Below are 12,272 nucleotides of genomic sequence, written 5' to 3'. Positions count from 1 at the left end.
TATTTTAGAAATAATTATTATTTTAAAGCTTAAAAAAAAACAATTGTATAATCTATGTATTTCTTTAAATTCATAGGCAAATTCAAGCAAAAATAATCAATCTATAAAATAGAAATTGATTAATTAAATAAAATTTACTTTATTTATAGCACTAGCATTTTCAGTTTTGGGCATTTTAATAATCCACTAGCAAAATTTAATATACCATCATCGAAAAAAAGATTGCTGCTTTTGTGAGTTAGATAAAAGATATCAATTTAATTAAATAATTGAATTAAGTTTAAAAAAATTATAAATTAGAATAATAAATTATACATCAAATCTATCACCAAAGTTGAAAGACTTACACATTTAGATAAAGCAATAGATAAGTCATATACTCCTTAGTCTCCAATATGATTATGACTTTTTAAATATATGCAATTATTTTTCAAATTAAAAAATTATAAAAAATTTAAAAAAAAATTAATTATTGATTTAATTAAACAAAATATATTATTATAAATATGCTAATTTAATTATATCCTAATAATTAAATTATTTGAAAGAAGACAAGATTAATTTAAAATAATTTAAGAAGTTTTTACAAAAGGATGAGAGTTAAATTTTAAAGATTAATGCATTTTGTTAAGGAAGAACATAAAGGCAAAATACTTTTTTCATTTATTTAGCTCCAGCTTTTATCAATTTTTTAATAATTTTATATTAAATGCTTGTATAAATATTGGAAATTGAAAAAGAAAAATAAAAACAATAAAATAAAATAAAAAATAAATAAAAATTAAGTAAAGTAAAAAAACTCTTAATACCTTAAGTTTATCTCTAATATTAAATAAGCTGAATGGAAAATATTTTAAAACTTTTTTATATAAGAAAAACAAATTTATCAAAATTGAAACTTAAAATATTTAATTACTTCTTCTAATTCATTAAAATACTATTTTTTCAATATCAATTTTTTTTTTTGTTTCATTTATGTACAACCCATTCTATTATTTTTTAATTAAATCTTTATCCTTAATATCTTTTTTGATAAAAAATTAAGAATTAAAACACTTTTTTAAATATAAATTAAAATTTCTTCTCAAATCACATAAAGTAATTTCTAATTATAACAATAAAAAATACTCTCCATAAAAATTTTTCTTGAAAATTCTTTGTAAATTTTTAATTATACTGTAAACTTTCAAATTAAATTTTAAGCAATTATTATTATTTAATAAATTCATTTACATTTTTTTCAAAAAATCATTAAAAAATTTATTATAATATCCTTATAATTATATTTATTTTTAATTAAGGTACATATATTTTTTAGTTATGGTTAATTTTTTATTAAGGTGTTAAATTTTTAGAAAAAATACTGTTTGATTATGCACTTTAATTAAAGCAAGCAAAGAAAGTATTAAAAATAATTAAAAAGCTTAATTTTTTTGTATAAAATTTATTTTAAATAAAAAAAAATATTTAATTAGAATAGATATTATATTTATTTGTAAATGGTTTAAATTAGATAAGATAAAAATAGAAGTATTATTTTTTATGATAAATTTATATTATTTAATCATGAATAGAAACCTTCCAGATATTTTCTTTAGTATCTATATTTATAAATATCTTTAATAAGTATGAATTTTGATTTGATTACAATTTATTTGGTAAAAAATTATATTGAAAATTAAAAACCAACTTTTAACAAAATTAATAACTTTAAATACTCAAATAAAATAAATGGAATAATTAGCTTAAGAATTAAAAAGAAAGAATATAATTACAACAGAAATAGTTTAAATTAAAGAGGATTAAAACAAATTAGCTTTTAAAAAACTGTAAAATAATTTTTTAATTATTCTTATGCTAATGTAATTATAGTGAGGAAAATATTAGTGATGATGAGTGTAAGTAAATAAATGAAGTAGCAAAATATTATAAAGACGATTTGCATTTCTTAGGTCTACAACTTTGGTAGAAAATTATTTGAATTAATTATTTATTTAAAAATTATTTGAGCATTCATAAAACATTTATAACAGGTAAAATAGCATCAAACTGTCGTAAATTTCCATGATACTTAAGGATATAGGAATGATGCATTAGCTGAATAATTTATAAATAGATATAAGGTATTTTTTAAGTGATCAATTTAAAATAAGGTTTATTGAGCAAGTTTTAGATAAAACAAAATAGGTAAAAATGGAGTTGAATCTTTAACAAATTTTATTAAGCTATAAAAAAACTTAAAAACTTTGGGTTTAAGTTTAACGTAAATTTTTATAAACTCTTTTGTATGAGAAGTAGAAGTAAAGTTAATAATATAAAACAATAGTAAAAATTTAATTGGCGAATAGGGAGCATAGATGATTGGTTATTGTTTATAGGATTTACCTCAATTAGAATCGCTCGAGATATTTTTAACGTACTTATTATTTTACAGTATATTTATTCTAACATTGTTTTACTTTTTAGAGATAATGTTGTAGGTTAAGATGGATTTTCAATATTGATGAGTGGAGTAGAAAATTTGGAAAAACTTAGTAGATTTATAATGAGAGCATAGTATTAAAGAAAATAATATAAAATATTTAAGTATATTTAACTAATTTAAAATAGGAATTGTAGGATAAAAGATGTAGGTGCCAATTCAATGTTCTATATTCTTTCTAAAAAGAACACTTTGAAAGAATTAATTATAAATTTAGAGTAGACAATTTATTTTACTAATTGTTCTATGTTTTTTCTATTCATCTCAATTACTTTTTCAATATTTTTTAATTTATTTAAGTGCTAATAGCCTTACAAATGCAATAGTTGAAGACTTTTAATAGATGATGAATAACCTACAAAGTAATCTAAATGTATTTGAGTTAAGTGTTTGGTAAATTATTAATTAAAGGATCAATAGATCTTTTTCTAAATATATAAATTCCCATTATTTTTTTATAAAAATTTAAATAGCTAGAATGGCTTAACCACTGAGGGAATAAAGTCTATTATGGAATATGCTGTCAAACCATAAAATTTAGAAAGACTAAGACTCTTTTTATGTTTTAACATCAATACTTCTCCATAATTTTTCCCCAAAGAGCTAGGGCTTTTATCTAAGTTAAAGATCCTTTCTCTTGGATTTGAGTAAAAGTTTTAAAATATCTTTAATTAAGCTAAATTTTATTTTAATATTAAGGGATATGCTTATAGGAGATATATAAGCAAAGGAAATATTTGGGGCTATCAGTTAACTAGAGAATTTGCACACTATGATCATACATTTAGGGTATTAAAATCTTAATTTTTAGCTTTTAAAAAATATTTTTTAATAATTTTAGATAAAATGTGATATCATCAAAGAGTTATTTAGAATTTTAGAAAATGATACTATAACTCTAGTATTTAACACTATTTTATTATGAGTTCAGGTAAAATATTTATAAAATAATAAAATAAGTTTGTTCAATAAATTAAATTTAACATTTTTACTCTAAATCCTCAAAAATAAAACAAAGAAAATAAAAAATTCTGAAATTTAAAATTTAATCCTGTAAATATGAAAAATAAAGAGGTGTTTATTTATTTATTTTAATAGATAGATGATAATTTATAGTATATTTTTTTGAACATAAATTTTAAAATTAATAGAGATAATAATATTATGATTAGAAAGCATGAGTTAAATAAGATAAAAAAGTATGTTTATGATAAATATGCTAACGTGCTAAGTGCAATAGCTTATGAAAAATTTATAAAATAATAACTAATATATAAGTCCGATTTTTCACATTGGGATTTGTCAATGGGCTGATAAGTAAGTAAATAAGTAAGTATAAACTTAAAATTAGAAGTGTAAAATATGTTAAATCAATTTTAAATGATTTTAAGAGTAAAATGAATTATTTAAATTTAATTAAAAAACAAATTTTAAATATGTACAAATAAATATATAAATTTTAATGTATACAAATTATTTGTTTATATCAAATATGTATTTAAATAATTAAAAAGTTATAAATTAATCATAGCTTATAAAATATTTATTACTTGCTTTCTTGCTAAATTTCATATTTTTATTATTGATTGTCAAATTTTTTGCCTATTTTTTTAGAATGTGTAATAATGTATGCATACTCAAATCAGTTCTAATCTTTTTTATAGCATCTATCTAGCCCCCAGAAAATCTTATACTCTTTTAAATCAGAGGCAGAAAAATGGGATAAATAGCTTCTCTTTATTTTTAAAAATTGAATGTTTATTTTTATAGTTTAGATGTAATATTTACATGCTCATGAATGTAATTTATCAAGTTATTTATTTCTTCTGATTCTTTATCTATGTCGTTTCCTTCATATGTTCCTTATAATATTTCACTATTTAAATGGCATATTTTTACAAATCTGAGTGGGCAAAATTTACTCGAGAATGATATCTGAAAGATCTCTATCTTTATAATCATAAACAAAATAATCATCTAAAGAATAGAAAAGAGTCCTCTTGATTCTAATAAGCTCAGAATAGACATCCTTATCAAAATAATCCTTTTTATTATTATGTTTAATACTCATGATTTAATTTTGAGATAAAAGTTTTTATTAAAATAATTTTGTTGAAATTAGTTTATTTTGAAATTTTTACCTAAAACTGATACACTATATCTTTAGTGTATTCTTCAAATAGCTTATCTAAGCTTCTGTTTATACGAAATGACTCTAAACTCATCTTTAGTTTAAGGGTAAAATAAAGATTAATATATTTAAAGATTTAGAATAGATAGATTGTTGAATGAATCAAATCGGATCATACTATCTGAGAGAGCCTATTCTTAACTAACCACACATGTAAAGCAAACAAAGCATATTTAACAATAACTATTTCTTCCTTATAGCAACCTAATTAATTATTAAATAGAAATTTCTTCAGATATTAAAAATAAATGATAAATTGTTTATAAATTTGTAGTTTGAGATAAATGAGACTTAACTTTGAAATTGCTGGCTAAATACATATAATTCTATTTCCTAAATGATTTCTAATGCATATGGTCTAAATTTATTTAAAAAATATTTTATAAAACTAAAATAAAATTTATAAAAAAAAATATATATATTTATATATGTTTTAATATTTTTGATTGATGAGAAATCCATTGATTAATAAATGCATACAATAGGATGAAAGAATTTTGAAATCAAAATATCAATTATTTGATTGATAATTAATTAACATATTGATTCTACATTTAATGCTATTAACAAATACAAATTAATTATTATTATAACTCACAAAATAACGAATAAGCTGCCAAATAATACATAATACTTGTATTCAAGTAAAAATGTATAGGCCACCTTAAAGATAAAATATATTATATATTTTATATACCTTCTAATGAAACTACTCAAAAATTTAAACATCATTTTATTATCCCACTCTTCTCTATTGAATTGCTTCGAGTCTTCATCCTTTTAATATAATTAATTGCTATATTTTTTCAAATAAACTCTAATTTTAAACTACCTTCAATTTTTGTATATATGATTTAAAGTCGTTTAATGATTGCTAGCTATTATCGCTATTTTCGGTAGAAAGAAATTAATTAGTTTATTTATTTTAATCGTCATAATTTTATTGTTATTAGTTTTAGTTATTGTTATTCTTATTGTCAAATTTATATTTTTTTTTATAAGAAGTATTGTCAAAATACCCTGACTATGAAGATGACTAAGAGCTGGAAAAATTGTAATAATTCTTCCTAAAGAGTGCTTAAGAAGCCACTTCATTTTAAGTCTTATAAAAGAGGTGCTAATTTAACAAAAAGTTTCTACTTGGCTTAAAGAGCCTATTTAATCTAAACATATTATCTATGTATGTATTTATGTTTATATGTATGAAAGAATTATTAATTTAATTACAATAATTTATTTCTTTTTAATTCTGGAACTAAAGATTCTCAATCTAAGAAATTATTATCAAAATCTCTTTAAAATATATTATTTACAACATAAATTTTTACATGAATATTTTACAAGAGTACTTTTGTTATTTACATTTTTAACTAAAATATGAGATATAAAAAGATTGGTAAGTAAGTAAGAAAGTAATTTAGAAAGAAAGAAAAATTAGAAACTCTAAAACTGATCTAAGTTAGAATAGTTTTTTTGTTTTCTATAGTAATTATATGATGAATTGAATTGAAATAGATACATTTATTATTTTTCTGATAGGTCTTTAACCTTATAAATTCAAAAAAAGTCATTTCTTTTGTTTTTATTCATTCATTAAGAGATGATTTCATTTTGAATTTACATTTATGATAAATTTTAGGATAACTTTTATGGATAATTGTTGGAATCTTTATTATCATTTTTAACATTAATATGCCCATAAACTTCTCCTATTATTTAAGTTAAGCTTTTTTAGATTTCCTAAGAGATTGAATAATTTTCTTTTTTTTATTATAAAATTTCATCATAAACATATTCTAGAATATGTTATTACATATTAGGTATAAGCATTTAAACAAAGCCAACAATTTCAACACAGAGTTTTTAAACCTCTTAATTGTTTTAAAATTAGTTAAAAAGTTAGGAGAATTTCGAATAGTCACAAGAGTTTATTTGCTTTTCATATATTAAATCTGAATGTTTTTCGCTAAAGGAATTTATTAATTTTCTAAATGTTGATGAAATCAATAAACCTGTATCAAAAAGTTTTACTAACTATTAGCCTTAAGGTTCAATTTCTAAAGTATATTTAATATCCTTATATTTATTATTCTTTTGATTATCGGTGATTGGCTTCTTAGGTCTTCCTCTCTTTGCTTAGGATAATTTATACTCTTAGTATTTCCCATCATGTTTATTCTTAATATGATTATAAAGTGATCCGTTTAGTTTAAAGGATTTTCCGCATTGACACTTTTTCATTTTCTTAATATTTACTATTACTTTTTTTTTTCTTTTTTAATTATTATAAAAAATTATCAGGAATTTAGTTTGTTTTAATTTTTTAAGGAATTATTTTAAAAAATTAAAAGAAAATATTATATCTAATTTGAAAATTTGCGAATTTAGCTCAGACACATTTAGTTTTAATTAAAATCTTATCTTTAGCATTAGCATCTAGGTATCGATTTTTTAAATTATTATTTTTGTTTAAATCAATTTAATTAATCTAAAAGTAAAAAATTTTAGTCAAAAAACCATTTAAAAACAAAGATCATTTATTTATTTTAGTATTATGTGATTGATAAATAGTTATTCTAGAATATGGAATTATACAAAAAGTGATTGAATTGATTATACAGGAATGAGATAAAAATTTTTAATTAATATTTAACTCATTTTTTTATTTTAAAAGTTAGAAAAAAGTTATATTAGACACAGTATATCTATAATAATTAATTCAATGAAAGTTTCTAGACGTTTTAATTATTTGATGTAGATAAATAAAAAATTTTTTTGATATATTTACATAATCTTATCAGAAATATTTTTAAAATTTAATCACAGAAATTTTTTTAAATTTTAATCTCAAAAATTTTTGACAGCTTCATTAAAAGTTTAATTTAATTTAATAAATTTATTTTAATATGTGTGTTTATTTTATTTTTTACAAAATGAATTTATGGAAATTTTTTATCAATAATTTAGCCTTATTTAAGCCATTAAAATTTTGTTAGTAGTAATTTTATTACTTTAATTATTTATTAATTAAGCCAGCGAAATACTAATTATAATTATTCTTTGGCAAAAATTTATTAATTTAGTAAGTAAAAATATAAAATAAAAAGGTAAAATAAAATTTATTATGGAAGATTATTTGGAAAGAAGCAATATACATTAACAGTCTAGAGGGTTTTCTAGTGGTTAAAAATATTAAGCATATCAAGATTATGATTAGCAATCAAAAATCAAATAAAGAACATGTGCATCTAGAGAAGGTTATAGCTCTATTCCTCCCATATCACAGACTAGTTAGATGAGATCAACTATGGGCACATTCGTTTATAATACACCTAAAAAATTTGAAAAGTCAGCTAATTTTTTTAAAGATACTCGAATTGATTCATGCTCTTATGTAAAAAGTGTAAAAAGCCCAGACAAATCTTATTTAGCAGTACCTTTTTATGAAAAGCCTTTAAAAACTGTAGCAGACTCAATGAATAGGAGTACATATAATGATAGCTTTTCTCATACCCAGTATAGGCAAAAAACTATCCCATACGCAGGAATGGGCCAAAATAAACCTCTAGAAAGATATAATCCTAATTCCTATAGAAGCAGATTGAATACATCGAATGACTTCTATTATCCACGCAATAAAATTTCTACAATATAAATAGGAGATAGAACAGTTTATCATGGAGAAAAGAATAATATCTGGAAAACTACTAACTAAGTAGAGTTTCCTGCTTAAAGATATTCAAGTAAGCATACTAATCATTCAGGAATATAAGCCTACAGAGTAAGATGGGATCATTACCTTCAGAGAAAAAATTGAAATTCACTGATTATGTTAAATACAACTAATTGACTGATATATTTATATATAAAGGAATAGCTTTTAATAATTTTAATCTAATTAACAACTATCTATTTATTCGAGGTCTACTTTCTTTTTCTATGTTTATCTATATTATAAATAACCATACATTATTAACTATAAATATTTATAAAGAGAGAATAACTAACTCACTAATTAATTATATTTATTTTATTAAAAATAATAATTTGTTAAATAAATTTATATAATTAAAAAAAGTAGAGCAGAGTCAATAAACAAATACATAAATACTTCAAGCAATTCTTCTTGGTTTTATTTTTTTGCTATTTTATAATTTTTTATTTTAGAGTAAGTAAACAATTTATTTTATTTTTTTTATAGTTTTTAATTATTAAAGTTTTTGAAAATAATTTTATTTACCAATTTAAAAATATTAATTTGATTTAAAAATTATAAATCAATGAAAAAATATGATTAAATTATTTTTTTTGTAATTTTTAATGAATTTAAATACTTAATATCTTGATTATCTTAAGTTATGATGCAGAAGATATTCATCACAGTGTTATTTGTTTTTTGCAAGATCTGATACTATTAATGGACAATTTATGCATAAAATTTAGTTTGAATTACTTTGATTATTTTTAAATTTTGATTAAAAAAGTCAAATCATAATTATTTATTTATCATCAGTATTTTATCGTTTAAAATAAATTACAGATAAATAGATAAATTCATAAATACATAATTTAAGTAAGTTGATAAAGCGAAGATGAGGAGAGGAGTTTCAAATCCAAAGTAAATTTATTTTAGTAATTTCAGATAAAAAATTAATAAACATTTTTTCAATATATTTAGGAAGTCATAATCATCTAATACTTTAGAAAGCGAAGTCAAGAAAAATGTATTTATCAAATTTATTTAATATTTGTTAAGAAACATAGAAAAATAGATTCAATTTTGGAAAGATAAATGATGAGCTATTTTGTTATTTAATATAGGAAGACAAATTATTGCAGTTAAAGTAAGCTATGAATAAAGAGAAGACTAAAAGAGAGGAGAAGTAATGAATAATAATTATTATTTGCTATGATAAAACAAATTTTAATGAAACTTTTTTTACAAAAATTACAAATTAGCATGAGAACAAGTGGATCTAGATGGAAAACATCAACCACTGATTAGCCAATAAAAAGTAATGCTTTGGAATTAAAAGATGATAATATAAATTAAAGTTTCACTAAAATATAGATTATGCAAATTAGGTTCTTGATAAAAAAAATTTAAATTTGACATAGTAATCTTCAAATACTTCATCTAGCACTAGCAAGCCAGTTATAAAACCCCCAACATTGAAGATAGGCAATTATACAAAACCAGAGACTAATTAGGTTTAAAGCAAAATTTTAAAACGTCCATCTAACTTACCAAATTCAAGTAAACAAGAATTGCATCTTTCCTAAGTAGAATTAAATTAATATAAATGCAAATAAAATAAAATAAAATAAAGGACCAAGTTCAAATTAAAGCTCACGTTCTGCTTTAAATACTTCCTTAAATGGAAAGGAAAAGGAAAAAGGAAAAGAAAACGAAAATAATTTAAATTCTTCTTTTAGAAAAACTTTAAATTAAAGTTTCGATAATTCAGTTTAGCAATAAGCTTCATCTTCCATGACTTCATTCACTTAGTAGACTGATACTAAAGAAGATAAAGAAGAAATTTAAACTGATAAAAACAATTCTGAATACGATTTTCTGGTATAAAACCCAAATAGAAAGCCAAGAAAAGTAATAGAAACTAAGCTAAATGAGTTGTCTTAAAACACTACTCAAGTAAATGCTTATTCTCAAAAAAAAACTTAAGCTGAATCCAACCTATTAAAACATTTAAATTAATAAAAGGAACTTCAGAAGGAAGTTCATTAATTTCTTTCTACTGTAAACTTGCTGTAATATCAACAAGCTTTTGAAGATAATGGTTTTGATGACCTCGAAACTATTTTAGGTATAAAAAATGTTAATTTCATCTCTTAAATTATTCTAATCACAAAAAACTTAATAGAATAAACAAATATATTGAATATTTTTAAATTTTTAATTTAACACAGTGAAAATAAATTTTCAAAAATGCAATAAGCTATATAAATAAAATTTTAGAAATAAATACCGAGATAATGAACTCAATGAAGATTCCAGCTGGCCATTAAATTAAGATATAAAAGAGAATAGAGGTGTTGAAGGAAGAATAAAAATAATTCGATGAATTACACTTAAAAAAAGAAATGAAAGATTAATAAGGAGAAAGTTCCAAAGTTAAAAATATTGTTTTGTACCCAAGAGTATAGAGAACAGATTTAGAGGAATTAGAGCCTCCAACAGAAGAGCAAGATTAATACGACTCGAATTATAGAATATCTTCATCAACTGCAACAACAAATTCATAAAATGAATCAAAGGGAGGAGAGCTTCTAAATGGTAATTTTAATGAAGAAGAATCTCACAAATCTTTTTTAGAAGCATTAATGGAGTTTAGAGGCTAAGGAAAGAAAAATGTGATTGAAAACAATTTAGAAAACGAAAGGGCTAATCTTTCAACAGCAGATAGAAAAAAATCTGTTAGGTATGATCAATCATTACAAAATCAAAAAAAATGTTTTATAAAATCAAACTGTCTTGACTTGAGACATCATTTAATTCTGATTTTTTATGGATCATTTTAAATTGAATAAATTATATAGATTTGCAGAGAATGTTGTCAATAATGAAAGAGATCATCCAGTTAAATTGCTAAGAAGGAATAAAAGCACAGAAGATGAGGATGGAACAATAAGAGGATTTGCAAAAAATTCATATCAACCTCCAATAGATTTAGAGATAGTAGATAAATAAGATAAAGAAAAAGCTCCAACTCAAAAAACTCCTTTCTTTTATTCCTCAGGTGGAGATAGCTGGTCTAACGAAGGTTTCCCTTATCAGACAGATGCTTAAATAGAAACAGATCCAAAGACTGACCCTAGCTATGGTAGGAAGCCTAAGAGAGATATTGATAAAATTTCTTGTTATAATTGTTATAAATTAGTACCCTTAGGTGAAGAAAAAACATTTAATATTAAAAATTTTTGTTCTACCAATTGCTTATCAGTATACAAAGGCTCAAGCTATGTAATAAAAATTTTAATTATGTAAATATTCTTAAATTTTATTATTTATAGATAACTTGCTTGTGTGGCAAATAAGAATTAAAAGAAAAAGCAACATTCGCTAAGGCTAGTTGGTTTTGCAGCGAAGTATGTGCATTAGAATTAAAAGACAAACCATAAAGCAAAAACCTAAAAATAGACAAAAATAGTAAAATAGATGAAGATGATGATAATAATTATTAAGATTATGATGAAGGAGAGATAGATTTAGATTTTGGCGATAATAATAATGGACCAAAATCATAAAAGGTTTTAACTTTGTAGTAACTTGAAGAGAAGTATAAAAATTAAAAAGATCGCTCTCCTCCAAAAAAATAAACAAAAACAAAGTAAAAATGAAGAAAAAAAAAGAATAGAAAAGCCTATCAAGCATAAATTTAACATTTCTTTTTAATTTAAAATAAAAAAACCTAATTAATTACAGTAAAACTTACCTAAGTAACTACTCATGCATCCAATATTATTTGTATTTCGTATTAATTCTAATTTTTAATCTCTAAATGCCAATCTTAAAGCGCTTATTGAACTTCAATATTTTTTTTTATAAATAGTAAAAAATGGGTAAAGATCCAAAAAAAA

The 12,272-nt window shown here is 21.4% G+C and overlaps 5 protein-coding genes across 5 annotated transcripts; 3 read left to right on the top strand and 2 right to left on the bottom strand. All coding sequences in view use genetic code 6, as the record gives it.

The window, feature by feature from the left end:
- Positions 1 to 1,731: 1,731 nt before the first annotated feature.
- TTHERM_00969650 (kinase domain protein) lies at positions 1,732 to 3,796 on the top strand (the record flags this gene model as incomplete). Its single annotated transcript, XM_001026084.2, has 12 exons — positions 1,732 to 1,829; positions 1,873 to 1,965; positions 2,034 to 2,123; positions 2,174 to 2,263; positions 2,327 to 2,416; positions 2,467 to 2,556; positions 2,611 to 2,700; positions 2,783 to 2,875; positions 2,956 to 3,129; positions 3,182 to 3,271; positions 3,324 to 3,413; positions 3,634 to 3,796. 12 exons carry the CDS (start codon positions 1,732 to 1,734, stop codon positions 3,794 to 3,796), a joined length of 1,251 nt encoding a protein of 416 aa, XP_001026084.2.
- Positions 3,797 to 4,124: 328 nt separating this feature from the next.
- TTHERM_00969640 (hypothetical protein) lies at positions 4,125 to 5,991 on the bottom strand (the record flags this gene model as incomplete). The annotated part of the gene is made up of 9 exons (XM_001026083.3): positions 4,125 to 4,217; positions 4,271 to 4,358; positions 4,405 to 4,526; positions 4,624 to 4,707; positions 4,792 to 4,877; positions 4,970 to 5,031; positions 5,371 to 5,450; positions 5,506 to 5,560; positions 5,693 to 5,991. 9 exons carry the CDS (start codon positions 5,989 to 5,991, stop codon positions 4,125 to 4,127), a joined length of 969 nt encoding a protein of 322 aa, XP_001026083.3.
- Positions 5,992 to 6,348: 357 nt separating this feature from the next.
- TTHERM_00969630 (zinc finger, C2H2 type family protein) lies at positions 6,349 to 6,914 on the bottom strand (the record flags this gene model as incomplete). The annotated part of the gene is made up of 2 exons (XM_001026082.2): positions 6,349 to 6,433; positions 6,487 to 6,914. 2 exons carry the CDS (start codon positions 6,912 to 6,914, stop codon positions 6,349 to 6,351), a joined length of 513 nt encoding a protein of 170 aa, XP_001026082.2.
- An 883-nt stretch (positions 6,915 to 7,797) lies between these two features.
- On the top strand, positions 7,798 to 8,490 carry TTHERM_00969620 (hypothetical protein; the record flags this gene model as incomplete). The annotated part of the gene is made up of 1 exon (XM_001026081.3): positions 7,798 to 8,490. One exon carries the CDS (start codon positions 7,798 to 7,800, stop codon positions 8,488 to 8,490), a length of 693 nt encoding a protein of 230 aa, XP_001026081.1.
- A 775-nt stretch (positions 8,491 to 9,265) lies between these two features.
- Positions 9,266 to 12,032, top strand: TTHERM_00969610 (SAM domain protein; the record flags this gene model as incomplete). Its single annotated transcript, XM_001026080.3, has 10 exons — positions 9,266 to 9,291; positions 9,352 to 9,397; positions 9,495 to 9,556; positions 9,633 to 9,688; positions 9,745 to 9,930; positions 10,004 to 10,326; positions 10,396 to 10,498; positions 10,651 to 11,113; positions 11,232 to 11,655; positions 11,706 to 12,032. The coding sequence occupies 10 exons, from the start codon at positions 9,266 to 9,268 to the stop codon at positions 12,030 to 12,032; spliced, it is 2,016 nt and encodes a 671-aa protein (XP_001026080.2).
- Between the last annotated feature and the right edge of the window lie 240 nt (positions 12,033 to 12,272).

Source organism: Tetrahymena thermophila (genome assembly GCF_000189635.1).
Source record: "Tetrahymena thermophila SB210 genomic scaffold scf_8254051, whole genome shotgun sequence".
NCBI classification, from domain to species: Eukaryota; Ciliophora; class Oligohymenophorea; order Hymenostomatida; family Tetrahymenidae; genus Tetrahymena; species Tetrahymena thermophila.
Note: the sequence above shows the minus strand (reverse complement) of the source record. Positions and strands in the feature narration are given on the sequence as shown.